Below are 16,811 nucleotides of genomic sequence, written 5' to 3'. Positions count from 1 at the left end.
TCCCAGCGTGCCCCGCGGCGGCAGGCGGGCCGGGCGCAGTGCGGCGCAGGCCGGGCGCTGAGCGGCGCGGTCCCTCCTGACGGGCGGCGGGCGGCGTGAGCATGGGGCGCCGCGCAGGGCTTCCTCCCCTCCCGGCCGCCGCCACCCTCCTCCTCCTCCTCCTCCTCCTGCTCCGCTGCGCCGCCGCAGCCTCCCTCGTGCTGCGCGGCCGCCTGGCGAAGGGCAACGAGAGACCCATCATTGGTAAGGGGCGGCGGGGGGGGGACGCAGCCGGGAGGAGGGGGTGGCGGTGCCGCAGCTGCTGGCGGCCGCTCCGCGGGGATTACCGGCCGGCCCAGCGTGACACGGCGGCCGAGGGCTGCCTCGCACCCTGCCGTCGCCGTCCCGGGGGAGGGAACGGCTCCTACAACCGACATGGAAACCCTGCCGGTTTCCGTGTGGAGCGAAAGGCCTCCCGGAGCGCAGGTTTGGTTAAAGCTTCTATAAATAGCGTTACTCTGTCCATACTTTGTTTAAAAATCTTAGTAACTTACTTAAGAGAAGTTGTAGTACTAAATAGTTAAGGCAGGGGAGCTAAGTCTTAGTCAGATAATGTGTGTTTATTTGGTACCTTGTGACTAGGCATCGTCATAGATGCCCCGTTGTCTCGTGTTTTTAATTCTTTCAGGCAGTAAATGTAACTCTGTAACCTGGCATTTAGGAAATTGGAGTTTAATTTTTCTTTCGGTGTGTAGCATTTGCTATTTGTATAGTGCTAATTTTCTTTCTTGGACTCCTCAGGGATATTGTCGCAGGAATGTCACTTCAAGAAGTTCCACAAATTTGGAAGTTCTTATATTGCAGCTTCGTATGTGAAGTTTTTGGAATCTGCTGGTGCCCGAGTTGTGCCAATAAGGTAGGTTTTTGTATCCTTACAAGTGGGTAATAATTGTTTAACGTAGCAGTATCATCTTAGAGGCACAGAAAGCAGTTGTGCTGCTTTTCTGGGTGTTTAGAGGTCCTCAAAGACTATTTGAAGATGCCACAGTTTTAGAAATCAGAATAAAACCAGACTGGAACATGTAATTTTTAATATTTCTTCTTATGATAATAACCTTTCTTTGAAAAATATTATTTTTTTACCTGTAAAATTACCCTCCATAGTGTGCATCAGTGTTTTTTGAGGTTAGCTACTTTCAGTCTAATGTGTAGTGACCCACAAACACACATAGCTATCTAGATACATATATACATGCTATCTTTTGTCACATTCTGTAGTCCTAGAATTCAAGTAACGGAGGAAGGCTATCAGTACTCCTTGAAGAAACCAAAATCCAGTTCTGCTCAAACTATGGGTCACTGACTCCATGTGTTCTTGTATTTTGTTGTTGGGTAAAAAGTAGCAGAGTACTAACAGAACTGGCAATGCTTCATAGCCAACAGTTAGCTATAAAATAGTAAATGCACTGAAATCAGATGTTGAAATGGTAATTGTCAGAACTTAAAAACTATACTAATGCAGCTGCAGAAAATCACAATAGGATGTATCTACACAGTCCAATAAGGGCACTAGTTAAGTGCCTGAATTAGAAGCCAGTGTTCCTTACATAGCTGGTGGAGCTTTCAGAATGTTTGCTGACCAGAAGCTTCATCGGTGAATGGAGGCTTCTGATTCTGGCAAGTAAATTAGATGCAGCCAAGCTGGACTTTTTGAATATACCCAGTGTATCAGTTCTGCATCAGTAGAGCTGTCATACTGGTTTGCTGATGTTCTGCTGATGCTGAGGTCTTTCTCATCTTTCTACCTCTCAACTATATCTTTGCTGAAGAATGGGTGTGACACACTGTTTGCAGCTCTGCCCTTCTTAGAGTCAGCTGGAAACCGGAGTTGCCGGTCTGCAGGAAATAATCACCATGCCGTTCATGTAAATGTTCAATTTAACGAGTATCTGCAAAGGGGTCTCAGAGTACTAGTCCTGAATGGTACCTGACAGGGCCCTATTTTCAATCTTGTGGACTGAGCTGTTTCAAGTGAATTGTTTCATTTGATTTGGGTCTATTTTATTCTGTTTAAAGCATGCTTTCTACATATTTCCTGCATCTCATGTTTCCATTCAATAACAATAATATTTTTGTCGTTAAATATGTATATTTCATGTGTGTTCTGTAACTATTTTCTTGGTGTTTCAGATTAAATCTTTCAGATGAAGAATATGATAAAATATTCCACTCTATTAATGGGTAAGTTTTGAGCACTGGTTTTCTGTTGAAAGATGTGATAGTTCTGGTTTTGAGCTCTGCTGTATTGCCAAAAACACTGCCTTTCTACTCTCTTGAGAGGTTGTGCTGAGCGCTGCAGACATGTAAATATGCCCTAAGACGGAGAGCGCACTATTTCATCCGATGTCGGTCTGCTGCCTTTCCTTCCTTGAGGAGCACATGTCAGATAATCTCCAACAGTACCAAGGCTCATCTTGGCATTCTCCTGTGCTTGCCTGTAGGCAGACAGAAGTGACGTTATAGTGCTTAACAATTTTACAAGTGAAATAGCCCACTTCCGCTTTGTTAATTTTTTCCTCTTCCTTATTTGAGTGATCACCTTAATTTTGGTATTTAATAGCACTTGCTGGGTGTTTCATCCCTCTTTCTACCCTTTCTTTCCTCTTCCAGTCCTCTCTGTATCTCCTCTGTCATAAAAGTTTCTGATTTCCAGTCTCTTCTACCCTTTTTCTCTTTGGGTGCTTTCTCTCTTGCTACTTGAATGGCCTGTCTTGCCTGTTGTGATTCTGTGGCTTAGGTCTTTGTCAGACAAACTTTTCAGCCGACCTATGGCAACTGTTTGCCTAGAAGAAATGTGTTCTTCCTACATTTTAAATGTGGGATAATGTGATCTAATTTAACACATTTTAATTGTGGACTAAGCAAAGTCAAAACCTTTTATGTTTGCCTTGTGCTAAAAGTGTGCTTTAGAAGAGTTAAATCAGCTGATGCTATGCTTCACAGGCTTGATTGTGTGGGAGCCCATAGCATGTGATTGGGCTACTTGTAGTCATGAGATGAGCATCTTAAACCATGAATATTTTTGTTAAGCTTATGCATATACTAGAATGTTAATCAACATGTGTAGAACTTGCAGGTTTAGACCTGTGGCTGTCTGGGGAAAGCATTGTCCTCTTATGCTCCATAGCATGCCCTGTGCACAAAGGCTTTACAGTCTTGTGGTATAACCAAGTATAAGACAGTGATACTTTCTCCCCTGTGGCTCATGTTGGATACAAACTGAATCATTTCATCGCTTTCTTATGGTTGCCAGCCTCTCTTTGGTTGCCAGGACTTTAACCAATGGGGTCTCCCACTCCTTCTACCTCACCACCTACCTCAATGCAGAAGAGGGTGTTAGGCAAGTAGATCCAGTTCCCTTATCCTTCTGTCTTTGCAGTGACTGGCAGTTGGGTCTGTGCTATATAGGTGGGTAAGGATGGTTTATATTTCCTCTTGTTGCCCTCCGCTGTCAGCTAATGGCTTCCACAGTATAGCTGTGTGTAAAAAAACAAGTAAGATCTCTGGAGGGAAGGACTTTCCATTCTGTGGAAACTTAGAATAAGAAGAAGATATATTGATCTTCCATGTTGTGAGGCCTTAGCTCCAGGTGCTTTGCAGTTGGAAATTATTTCTTATTAAATGCCACCTTCTTGAAATAATGAAATTTACGGTAGTAGAGACAGAATTTTATGAATATAGCAATGTACTCCTGAGATAGCCTTTGAAATTCACAGTGAACATCATCAGCTCTAATCAGAGATACTGGAATACAGGTAGTTGCATTTCAATCTGTTTATGACAATGTCAAGCCATTACCATTGCTACTTAATGGGTTACTTCCTTTTTGCATTAGCAGAAATGACAATTGTTTTTCCTAATTAGTATTGGCCAGTTTGGGGGTTGAACAAAAGGAACAGGTGGAGTGAATTTTCTACCACTTCCAGGTAAGGATCGCCTTATTTGTCTGACTAGATCTCTGTAGAAATCTATAATCTGGCCTGTTTTGAAAATACCTTCAGCTGTATTCATTTTCTATATTGGCACTGGAGAGTAATCGGACTTAAATTTTTGTGAATACTGCTCTTCTTTTCCACCAACTACTTGGTGGCTTTTGCAAGATCCTGTGCGTCATTCACCTTACAATAAACCTGGTCACAAGGGTTTAAACGCACACTCGCTCTGCAAATGCTTGGGATCATTTGAGATGTTAGTTGTTTCTAGCTGCTTGTTAGTATCTCACTGATACAGGTTGACGTTTCCAGAGCACAGAAACGTAGAGGAAATCCTTCAGCCATTTTGGTAAAAAATTGACAACTGAAGGATGTGGCTTGAGTAAATCTAGTTGGGGTTCTGCTGCAGTGGATTGGGGAGCGCTCACACATTCAGTTCTGCCGGTTCTGCGAGTACTGTTCCAGTTACACCCAGAAGAGAGTTCCTTTATTTCATGTTACTGTCTCTGATGGTACTTGATTACTTTCCATGTCATCACGTGTACGTGTGAAATCTCTGCTGGACACTACTGAGTTGTCTTCTTTTGTACCGAGTCTCCTTTTTTTTTTTTTTTTTTTTTTGTGGTGGAAAAAGATTGTCCACTTTCTTTGAAATTGTCTCCGAGATTGCTTTGTTTTCTTTGGCTATATTAGATCCTGTGTGACCAAAGGTTACAGCCAAACATACTTTTTTTCTCCCTTTTAATGGGAACTTTTTGATCTGTGTTGTCTGCAATAAGAAGGTCACTCCGCTAGGGCCACTATTCTTCCTTACTGAAATTGAACAGGATGAATTAAGATTGAGGCCAGGATTTTAAAGTGGTAGGGAGAGCCAGGTAAGAGTCAGGACAGGATCTGGCAGAGTCATGGCAGGCAACCCTTTTGTTTACCAGCTGAAATCTGTGTGCTATTTTGTGTATTTTCTGTTTACTCTGCTCTTCCTTACATTGCACTAGGCTTGGTCACTACTTTGTGATAGTAACCATTCTTCAGCATAAGAACACTGAGATTCAGGATATGATTCAGTTAAGGACTAAGACACCTCAGCTTAGCTGTCTGTGTGTGTGCTAGCTGTCTCAACTCATAATTAATGGAGTGCTAGGCAGTACAGCCAGTGGAGCCTACAAGGCTGTTCAACCTACCAACCAGTTAGGTGTCTGCTCTAGAAAACCTCTTCGAGTCTCCATTGACTTTTCTGGCTAGATCCCTGCAGTCCATAATGGAAGCTTAGATGCCTATCTACAGATTCCTGAAATGTAGGTGTCTTGACCTAGACCTGAATCCTACCCTTAAAACCACTATCAGACCTTTCTCCGTGTACATTGTCCAGGTTTTAGTTTGATCACTGTTGCTAATCAGATTCTTGGATGTTGCCTTTCAGGGTACTTTTTCCAGGAGGTGGTGTGGATCTTAAGACTTCAGAATATTCCAGGGTTGCTAAGATATTTTACCACAAGGCATTAGAGGTAATTACTAAGGAATGGTCTGTTCTTGTTATTGTCACTGTTCAGAGATCAAAATGACAGGGAGGCTCATATTTTCATAGTTTTTCCATTGGCATCCAGTGTGTTAACTGTAAGCCGATAAGTAGTAGCTCATTGCTGGCTTCTGCATTAAAAAAATCATTTAATAGTTTAAGATTCAGACTTCTGACACCCTCTGCTATTATATGTTGTGTCATGGTCTTAAACTCCCAAGTTCTTCAGGTGAGAACAGTATCATTTATTCATTATACCTAGGCCTTTATGGCTGTGTGGAACTTGCAATAAAGTAACAGTAATGCCTTCCAAAAGTGCAGAGTATCCATTGACATTAAATGTTGAACAAAGATATACATATGTAATCATTTGTAGAAGTCTTATGACTAAAGTTTAGACTCGGAATGGATGATAGAGAGACTCTCAAATAAACCCATTTACAATAATAAAACATTAAGGCCTCCCTTCACATGTATGTTATAGCTAGTGAAACACCTTTATTCTCACTTATCTATGAGTAGATTTAAATACATCTTTGGAGGTGCAGAAGAGGGATCTCCATTAGCATGTTATACCATTTTACCTATTTCTTTGCATTGGTAACTGTAAACATAGCAGAATTTTGAAGTAAACACTAGCTTAACTTATAACGCAAAAAAACGTGGGAAGAATACTTGAAAAGTTGTATTAATTATTTTTAAATATTTATATGATCATTAGCTTTATTAAGAAAAGATTAAATTTCTGGGAAAGCTGTTTCTTTCAAAGAACATCAGGAAGGCTCTGAATCCTTATTGAAGATTTAATTCTCTTAGAGCATAAGAGGTGGGTTTTTTTCAGATACTAGTCAACACATTTTGAAGTAAAATTTGCATTGTGGAAAGGAATGGAGATTCATTGAGCTTTATGTACAATCCTTATGATTTGTTAAGGATCTTCTGTATTCACATTGAATAAAAATGTAAATTTTCTTTCTTTTTCCTCTTTACTGACTTCTTTTATTTTCAGCTAACATTGATTAAAATTGTCACAGAAGTCATACTTTGGCAAACTTTGCCCAATTCTAGAGCCAGTTATGAGTAGTGCTTAAACCGTTGCCATGGTAGAAGCACTCACTGGCAGTGAGGAATTCCTCTTCTACCCTTACTGCCAGCTTTCCAACAGCAGGCGAAGAAAGTGCAAGCAGTGGCATTCATAGGACCAGTCGGCTGTTGCAGTTCAGTAATTAAGTTTCCTACTCTTTGATCCTCATGGCACCAGTGTTGTTCTTCTTTTGTCTGTCTTTATTTGTGGTGATTGTTAGTCACCTTAAACCTGAATCTTGCAAAGACTATCTCATTTTTTTGTAAGATGATTAATCTCATCTGTCTCTCTGAAACTGCTCACTGTGTTAAGTGCCGTCTGTGTCTTGCTATTCAGTATTGGGGTGACGGTTTCTTGTGGTTTGTGCTACTATTATGAAATTCTGTTGACATTTCACAATGATTAACTGAATTGCTTATGTCATAATTTTATGGTTGGAGAGGCAGGTTTATTTGATGGTATGTGTACTTCAGGTGAGTGAAAGGCAGAAAACAATTTTTGGTTCATCATAGGTAACCCTTAATAATAAGTTAGGGTTTTTTCTGTGCTATTTGTGATGTTTGTGTGCTTTGATTTTCATCTTTTGAGACTTAACGCTATAAAATTTTGGCAATTTTACTAATGTAAGGTGAGCTACAATACTCAAGAGTGTATTAGCAGGTACAGAATTGACTGAATTTTATGGTTTTTTTTAAAGTGTATGAGGGGTCCTTTTCCCTTCATTTTCAAATGTTCACAATGAGAAATTACTTGGTCTGGCTCTGCTTTAATATGAATTGAAGATGCAAAATGCTAATCCCCATCCAAGTCAATAGAATTTTACTAGCTAGGCAAAAACCTAAATGGAATACTGTTTTCCAGCTTTTAAAATAGTTTTTAAAATGTGATGTCTTGGGTGTTGTTTAATATATGCTTAGCCTCCAGGCTAATGTTTATTAAAAAAAAGGGGGGTGGGGGCACAAAACATTTACAGTTCAGTTGTAATTGTTCTTAAACTGTAGCCCATTTTTTTGCCATTAGTGGTTTTATTCCTCACTTACAGGAAGAAAAGACAGTGGAGTTGCAAGTTCTGTGTCTCTAGCCATGCATGATGGTGGTCATGAAAACTCTGCAGAACTATTAGCCTTCTTTCTGTAAATCTTCCATGTTTTGCTCTGAGAAGTAGTAGTTATATGGGCTCTTATTATAATGCCACCAGTAATGCAGGAGGGTAACATTTTTATTTTAAGCCTGTCATTTCAGCTTTCTCAGAAATGGCTTTTGAGCAGCAGCTCTTTGTGTGAGTGTGCACAACTTAAAGATGTTTATAAACAAGTTAAGAAAGACTACACAGATTTCACAGAAACAGGAGTTCTGAAACATCCCGGTCTCTAATATGCACTTAGTATCAGGAATAAACCATACAAAAAAGCAAATTTCCACTGTGTGTATATACAGTGGGCTTAGTTAAGTGACAGGAAGGTAGCTGTATTCTCTTTTTGATTTCCTTTTCCCCTTTTTGCTTTCTTCTCTTGTTTTTGCACTTATTCCCAATTTTTATTCTTTTGAAAATGATTGTCACTTTTTCATGTTGCTTAAATTCACAGTTTATCTTTCTGGAACACAGGTCCAAACCTGCTAGTTAAACACGCATATAAGTATGTTACTGAAGACTGTAGCCATGCTAGTAATAGGATTTATGTTTTCTTAATACAGATGGGTGGGCACAGGCATACAAACATTGCAGAGGGCCCTTGCTGTGTGATCATAATGCACTTCATATAAAAGTATGAATTGTAATGAATAGGGTTTCCCTCAAAATGGTGACAAATTGGTTTGTGCCCCTTCTTATGATTGCCTTTTTTATAGAAATGTTGCCATTTTGTGGTTTCTTTATAGGCTGCTCTCAGTATTACTTATTGGTAGAACAGAACAGTCAAATTAATATCAACATTAGGCTCAGTTTACAGCTTCAGTGGACATGTGTATATCCCCTAGCCTTCATATTTTAGGAGGCAAACTAAGGGAGTGCGTTTATTTCAATTGTAATTGAACTGTTACAATTCCTCTGGTTGCAATTTGTACTACTGTAGTAGTTTTATTTCTCACCTACACAAGAGAAAGCGAAAAGAGTAGGAAGTTCTCTTCAGTCTTCCTTCTGTAAATCTTCAGTACTTTTTCCTTATGTTGTTGCTTTTTATTTTGAAGGCTAACGATAAAGGAGATTATTTCCCAGTATGGGGAACATGTCTTGGACACGAAGAGCTTACGTATCTCACAAGTGGCGAAGTTTTACTTGTTAATACCAAGACACAGGGTTTTGCACTCCCTCTGAACTTTACCTCAGGTGAATAATCCGTTACATCTCATGTCTGAGTTTTGCTGAGAAGTGTTGTGTTTTGTTCGTGATAAATATGCAGGGGTGAATGTTTGGGAGGTTTCTGATGATTATTTTGTTAAATTCTTTGTTACTAGGTTGCCATGACTGTTTTTATAAAGTCAGTGCAACTCTATCACTTCTAAAGAGATGTGAGCACAAGCCATTTGAAACCAACAGCAGTCAGCAAAAACCATAGTTGTGGCTCTTTGAGTCATTTGATAATTTGGACCTACAAAAATAATGTGGGTTTAGGTCCCTTTTTGTTACTGAGCTGAACAAATTTAATGGGTCCAAAACCTATCAAACTTGGAGAGCAGGTGAATTTTTAAATTTTTTAAAAATTTTTCAAATTGCATCTTTCCTAATGATGAATATTAGCATTGCTGTCCCACTTGTACAGTACTGAAATCGGAGAGATCCCTTAAGGTAAAGCTGTGCCACTTGGCAGCAGTGGTAAAATGTGGCCTCTGTTGATACTTTATCCTTTAATTTGTGAGTAATCCATCTGCGGCCATGTAGCATTCACAAATACTGTCATTTGTGCTCATTGTGAATGGAAAAGTGACTGAAATGAGTGGCAAAGAATGATGCTTATTTTAGTGAGAACTTAAGTAGCAAAGTTGGGTCCTCTCTGGCTCAAGACTGAAGGACAGTGGTAACAGCATATTGGAAATCTGTTGTAGTTATTTCACTGATTTTCCTTGCAGCGTATTCTAAAATCACAAAGTTATACCACAGAAAGAAGTTTACTTTAATGCAGTATTTTATTAAATTTGTCTCATGTTCAGTATTAGTCCATCTGTTAGCAGCTTGGGTAATGGACAACATCCTTTCTTCATTTTTCTTTGTAATAGCTGCAAAAGACAGTAGATTATTCAAGAATTTCCCTGATGATGTATTACATGCATTTGCTACTGAGCCGTTGACATCAAACTTTCATATGTGGAGCCTCTCCATGAAGGTATTTGATCATTTTATTTCCTAAACACAAATGCATTTGCTCTGTTAAAACTAGAAATAAATGAGCAAATAACACCTCTTTTCTTCCCCCCTCCTTATCACAGAATTTCACAAAGAATGAAAAGCTTCGTAATTTCTATAATGTTCTGACCACTAACACCATTGAAGAAGTGGAGTTTATATCTACCATGGAAGGTAGGGAAATGAATTTCCTTTGTAAACTGTGACTGTAACAAACTAGTTCTTTAGAGGTGTTGTGACACTGATGTTAATTTGAACTGCAAGCTTGCTGTTAGAATAGCAGGGTGAGCATCAGCCCTGTCAGTGCCCTGGCTGTAAAGAACATACTCTGTTTGTGGGGATGTTTTATCTTTTGAGTACATGCCTGTGAGCCTAATTACTTACTTCTCTCACCTGCTGTTCCCCTTCCAGATATGCTGTTACACTTTAGCACTGGAATATTTGAGTACTGTGATGTGAAGTCTACAGCACTCGTCCTGTAGTAGTTTAATCCCTTCACAGTGCAATGTGCCTCTGCTGCACCTTGCTTTCTGTCTGCTTATGCTTGCATTCCTGTGATGCTCTGTATCTGTTTCCTGTATGGGAAGAACAATTCAGGGTACTGAGGTAACAGCAACATCCCTCGTTACTTTAGCAGCAATACTGGTAATTGCCCTCCTCCAAAACCCTTTTGTGTTACTCGTCTTGTGTCGTGTATGTTTTGCACTAGGCTTGCTCAGCTTAAGAAACAAGTTAGCTCTTTAGGGAGTGGTTTATCTTGATCAGTGCACTACTAGCAGCTCTACCGTAAGGCCCAGCTGTCGGCCCATGGGATTCTTCTGTAGGGCATACTGGCTGTCCTCCAGAAGTGAAGAATAGCAGTTTGATCAGAAAACCTAATTAGGCTAATGACAGACATCTCCCGTGCCTGCACGCGGTTTATCACAGAGCAGTCATCAGCTGCTTTGCTGCTGTTCTCTGTAAGAGAGTTAAGGATTGGCTTCTCCCTGTGTGTATCGGGCCTGGCACAGAGCAGATGCGAGCTGCCTCTGGATTGACTGGGCCTTTAAGGAGATCCTAAGACTTGGATCTGTCCCACGGAACTGCAGGGGATACCCTGCATGGCTGTGAATATTGTATGTTGAGCGATGCTGGCAGTAGATAGGAAGTTTTGAGACTGGTACACTTGTAACATTATTTTTTAGTGTGTGTGTATATATAAAAATTCTGAAATGAATAATCAAAAAAGCGATGTACAAAAATCTTGCATGGAACGAGACCTTTCTATTACAATATCCATTTTTTCCCTTCAGTTCTACTGTGACTTTAACAGAGTTTCAACTTGTTGTTTAAGCTTTTGTGAAACTGTTAAGTGAGGTATTTTTGTAGCTTATCCTTTGAGTTTCTTTTGCAGTAAGACTAAGCACATAATTATTAAGGCATAGACCTTGCTTACGTGCTTTGTGTTTGTTGCAGCATACGAATACCCAATTTATGGTGTCCAGTGGCATCCAGAGAAAAATCCTTTTGAGTGGAAGAATTCACCAGGCATTCCACATTCCCCATCAGCTATAAGAGCAGCGTATTATATAGCTGACTTCTTTATTAATGAAGGTAAAAAGTTTATTATCTATAAATGTCGGTTTTTAGAGTGAAGCATTAGTGAAAATCTTTGAAGATGATGGACCTCTTTTTCAGCTGTCAAAGTTCAGTACCTCTTACTGCTTTCTGAGAAGATTACTCTGCAAGCTTTATAGGCTTATTAAAAAACCAAGGACTACTAGAAATAGAATGGCTTAGTAAAAGTGACATCAAAAGGCCAGGAATTCCACAAACTCTTTTCAGTAGATTGGCTCAAAAGCATTGTTTGTACTGTGACTTTCTACCATTTCGAATGATCACTGTAGCATTTTAGCCTCCCTTGCACAAAGACAGTGAAATGAAAAAAATACTCCATTCATAATTCTAGAGGTTTCTTCAGTTCCAAACTGAGTTACAGTCATTCAATGTATTCTCAGTTTTGCTTGCAGAATATATGCACCAAGATTATAAATACTGCTTGGGCAGTATACAGATGTATCAAAGGGGTACAATATGGTGCCCAACAGTTACATACTATAGACAGCACAAGAAGTTTTTGAATTTTACAGAGCTTCTAGTATGTTTGGTTATACCCTAAGAAGCTGGAAGTAACTCGTGTGTAAAATTTTGATAATTTATGACACTTCTGGTCTATTTGCTATAAATAAGCAGGATATAAATACAAGAGTATTTGAAAGGATCAAACTTACTTTGTTCCTTTATTTATACTTACTAAACCATTCTGCTGAAATAATAATTTTCATATTTTAAATTGACTATTTGTGAAATTGTCTTACCTGATCTATTGGGACTGTGAGGAACATAATCAACAACCTAATTGAGTTTGGTCTCTAGATTTGCTCTCTAACCAAAAGAGTCACCTAATGGGAGAAAACACACAGCGGCTTAAAGAAATGCAACTTGTGCTGACCTGGTCAGTGAGAGCGTAGAAATAAGAGTTGTGCTTTGTGCAAGTTCAGGGCTCTTTTTTGCATAATGTAGTCCTACTCCCCTTTGCGAAAAGGTAGCAAAATCATGTAAAATTCCTTGTCAGTATCCATAAGCTTTTGTTTTAAGAATTTTGATAGGGTACTTACAGGAGACTAAGGCAAAAATAAAGAGAAAAATAGGAGAAAGTATAGTATGAGTCTGTTTTTTCTTTTGTAGTCATAATACTAGAATGCAGCATGTTTTCTAGTTTTGTTTGCTACATTCTCTAGTATCTGTCTGCACAGTGTCTTATCGGCAGAGGTAACCTTGCTCAGGCCATTATCCAAGTGAATGTGGCAAAATAAGTGCCAGCTCTGTTTATAAGTCCTGTTCAGACACAGTGCATGTGAGTTCTTTTATATATGTATACACATATAATGAGCTTGTGCATAGTACCACACAGATATCTCACTAGCTTTGGATCTGTTGACCTTCAGTTCTAGTAGAGCAAACTTGTGTCAGCCAGTTGTATGTGTCTACCCCATCTCATATACAAATCACAAGTTATTCTTCATTACCTCCGCAGTCTGTGTACAGCTGCTCCTACCAAGCACTTCGTATCATGACGTGGCAATGAGTAATTGATGTTTTCAGCTAATGTAAGGCAGAATGTCTTCCTTAACTTTAAAAATAAACTACGGGGTGAAAAAAGTAAACTATTTTCAGCTGGCAAAAATAAACCCATCTATGATCACTTAATAACTAAACCATTCTACTGAAATATCATTTTCATATCCATCCATCGTTAATGTTAACTTGTGTAGAATTGCCAACATGATAAACCAGACAACGATTCGGTTTTCATTGTCCTCACCAGCACAGTCCATGCTAACACTGCAGCCTTCGGTAGGCTGATATGCTGATGCATTTCTTTCAGTATTACAAGTACTGGTACCTCTGGTAGATACTGCCAGTACATAATGGATAAATATTTTGTACAGTCTTGGCTTTAAATTAATAATTAAATTTCTCCCTCCCCAGTAATAAAATGTGCTGTAACCAACTTTCTGAAGATGTATCTTCACAGTTTTTCCTATACAAGTTACTGTAATTCCATTTGCTGTTATGTTACACAGAATAACTTACTTTGCCAAGAAAGACACTGGCAAGGAGGGTAACAGTAAAGTGATCTGTACTTTTACAATGTTTTACAGCCCGGAAGAGCCTGCACCGTTTCCCCAGTGAAGATGAGGAAACAAAAGAATTGATTTATAATTATACTCCAATTTATACAGGAACATTTTCTTCATTTCAGCAAATCTATTTTTTTGATTGAGTATAGTGTCAAAGGTGCAGTGTTACTATTTATAAATGGAATTATTTGCCAGCATTGTGTAATTAAGCTGATAAAGTGCACTGCATGTGACAGAAAGCCAGAACAGTTCTCTTCCTTTACAATGATTTATCCTGTGTTTCTTCTGCACTGTTGGACCATTAATATAAAAATTTACATACAATAACATAATAATTGTCTTGGATCACACTTTAAGGCAAGCTACAGAAAAATGCATTTTTCTTCCAGGGAAGAGGTCTTGATTATGCTTATAAACTTGGAAGTAATCACGTTTAGTACAAGGAAGAACACTGTATTCATGTTTTTTAAAATATGAGAGTTATCTTTGTAAAATGTTGTGGACTATGGTAACACTAGAGGCTTAGATACATTGCTTAGTAAAATCATATCCTTTTCAAATGATCTAACAAATGAGACTCTTGGGTTTGTTGTAAATATGTGTATGTAACCAAGTTCTTGACAGGGACTATTTTGTCATTTGAAAAATTGACCAAAATAGTAAGGAGGCATGATAGTAAGGAGACATTTTTGCCTGAAAAGCACATGTTATATCCCATTTGTGAAACTGTTTCTCTTGTACATTCAGCATTGTTTGGAGTGCTTATACCTTGTGAAGTCTACATAAATATGAGGATGCCGTGTAAACTAGGCATTGCAAATATCAGGTAAAATAAGTAGGTTTGGAGGGCATAGTTAAGTTTTGATTCCACTTGCTGTTCTTTTCAAATTCAGTTTTGTATATCCTCCAAGAATTTGAGAGTAACTGGAGTCAGCAGACAGATACAAGATGCAGACATCTGTTTCTTTGTATTTAAAAGAATGTAAACCTTATTATTTCTTACATAATCTGACTTTTCCTGTAGCTACTGGATAGAATTCTCACTTTGAGTCAAGAGGTAGTTTGCCATTAACTTAAAGGCAGTAGTTTCTTTCTGTCTTTTGGATAGTTTAATGCAGCTAGAATTCAAACAGCAGATGAGTGTATATGAGAAACCTATTAATGTTGACATAATGTGATAATAGCAGTTGGATTCAATACACTGTGATACCTTTTTTCTTTTTTTTTCTTTGCTTTGCTGCACACTTAGTGAAAATTTTGTTGAGTGGTTTTGTGTGGTGTCCAAAAAGAAACCAAGATGAGACAATCAACTATAACTCTCCTCTACTGCACAGCTTCCAAACTCTGTTAACATCAACAGGGATCTGGAGTTTATGAAGAATTCGGGTTTATACCTCAGCTCTGTTTTGTAGTACCCTATACTCTCAAGCACCGTATCTGAAGAAAGCTGGTATGTTTCTCAGGTTTTTCAAGTAAAAGACTCTCTAACTTGTTCTTTATCATGAAACAACTGCGTAAGAGAATGTGAAATTGCATTAGTTAAAAAACTGTAAGGAAACATTAACTGTGACTACCAGGAAGACACTGCCAGGTAATTACAAGCTTAAACATGTGATGTTGCAGATTATTTCTACCTTTGTCAGATCAGCCAAATTCAGGAATGGAACTTGTTTTAAATATAGGTGACTTTATTATATTAACTATATTAGCTGACTCCTGAGTAGAACCAAGTGTAAAAAGAGGATTATGCTCTACAGTTGCATGTAATTGTAGCAGCTAAGGTACTCACAAACCAAGTCCGGTCATGTACTTCTTGTTCAGACTGAGTTCTTTGGAATAGCTCTAAGAATTTGCCTAAGTAAGGAGGACAGGATTTAGCCTTAAAACCAGGGATCAATCTTGCAAGTGAAAAGTCTGCTAATTGCAATGGTAGTAATTAGTTCCTAAGTGTGTAACTGTAAGCAATATTGTGTGTAATATGATGAGAGCAGTGGATTTATTGTGAATTTGTATGTGTCTTTCCTTGATACCGTTTATCTTGTAAAGCCTTATTTGTTGGTATCCATGATTTTCCTATGATACATGAAATAAACATTTATTCAAGCAGATGTGTGGTTTTGTTCTCTTTAAGATACCATGGATAAAGCATTAACAGTCATTGTCTTTATTTCCATCCGTGACAGTCATAAATCAGGAGGCTACTGTAACCTGTGTCTACTTGGTATGGTCATGTCAGCAAGTCAGGGTCAGGATCAGTGAGATCCATGGTCCAGCACAGACATCCCTACAGCACAGCTCAGGCAGGGACCTATGCCCAGGGCCTGAGCTTAAATGTGCTTAAATGCAGCTGCTGAGTCAAGGGGGCAGAAGCTTTCAACAAGGCTGCCCACAGCTCTTTCTGATGCAGCCTTTCACAGCAGGCTCATTCCGGGTGCATAGTGTCAGAGCTTGCTTGTGCACTGGCAGCCAAACTCCTGCAAAGGTGGGAGGGGGTTGCAGAGCTGGTGGGGGTGCTCTCAGAGCTGTAAGCAAAGCAACTGCTCTCTGCAGTGTTCAGTGAAATGAGAACTTCTGTCTGTTCCTTATAAAACCTGAAATCTTCCATCAAGTTCTCTTCCAGTCAGAAGCAAACTATAGGAACCCAGAATTGGCTAGCACTCACCAAATAGAGGGTTTAAAAATTTGTTTTAACGAAGTTTCAGTAGACCTTCTCTCTGCTCTATATGATTTGCAATATGTTTTTTTTGTTGCTCAGGCAGAACTTCTAACATAGCTTTTAGGATTAATGCTGCAGAGAGAAGAAAAGGAGCCTGTGGCCATACTCTCAGCTTATTCAGAGTATGGCTTATGAGCCTAATCATCTTGCTGCTGTGTGGGAAAAACATCCATTGATCAGGAAGGTAACCCTGTGTGTCTTGCAGATAATATATTAAATCATCTTTAAGAAGGAAAAGTTTGAAGTGGTTTTCTCTTTGTACTATTCTGCTTTTACCACCAGATGGCCTACAAGAACCAGTATTTCATGCAATTTTGTAATCGGGTGTGGTGGTGTCTCAAAAGTTTAAAGTGACATGTTGAGTAGGATATTTACTGTACTGTGGTATTTACTTATGTACCAGGGTATTTGGGATGTGGGGGAAGAAGAAGGGAGCAGACATATTGGCGTAACTGGCCAGATTGGCAGGATTGCAGGAGAGAAATGGAGAGTACACAAGCA

General features: G+C 39.0%; 1 protein-coding gene across 1 annotated transcript; it reads left to right on the top strand.

Moving 5' to 3' along the window:
* Positions 1-50: 50 nt before the first annotated feature.
* GGH (gamma-glutamyl hydrolase) lies at positions 51-15,700 on the top strand. Its single transcript, XM_052787705.1, has 9 exons — positions 51-243; positions 781-895; positions 2,170-2,220; positions 5,392-5,476; positions 8,759-8,897; positions 9,785-9,891; positions 9,995-10,085; positions 11,367-11,504; positions 13,616-15,700. The coding sequence occupies exons 1-9, from the start codon at positions 102-104 to the stop codon at positions 13,735-13,737; spliced, it is 990 nt and encodes a 329-aa protein (XP_052643665.1). The 5' UTR covers positions 51-101; the 3' UTR covers positions 13,738-15,700.
* The last annotated feature ends 1,111 nt before the right edge of the window (positions 15,701-16,811 follow it).

Source organism: Harpia harpyja, chromosome 5 (genome assembly GCF_026419915.1).
Source record: "Harpia harpyja isolate bHarHar1 chromosome 5, bHarHar1 primary haplotype, whole genome shotgun sequence".
Lineage (NCBI taxonomy): Eukaryota > Metazoa > Chordata > Aves > Accipitriformes > Accipitridae > Harpia > Harpia harpyja.
The sequence above is the reverse complement of the archived record's forward strand: the minus strand, read 5'-3'. Positions and strand labels throughout refer to the sequence as shown.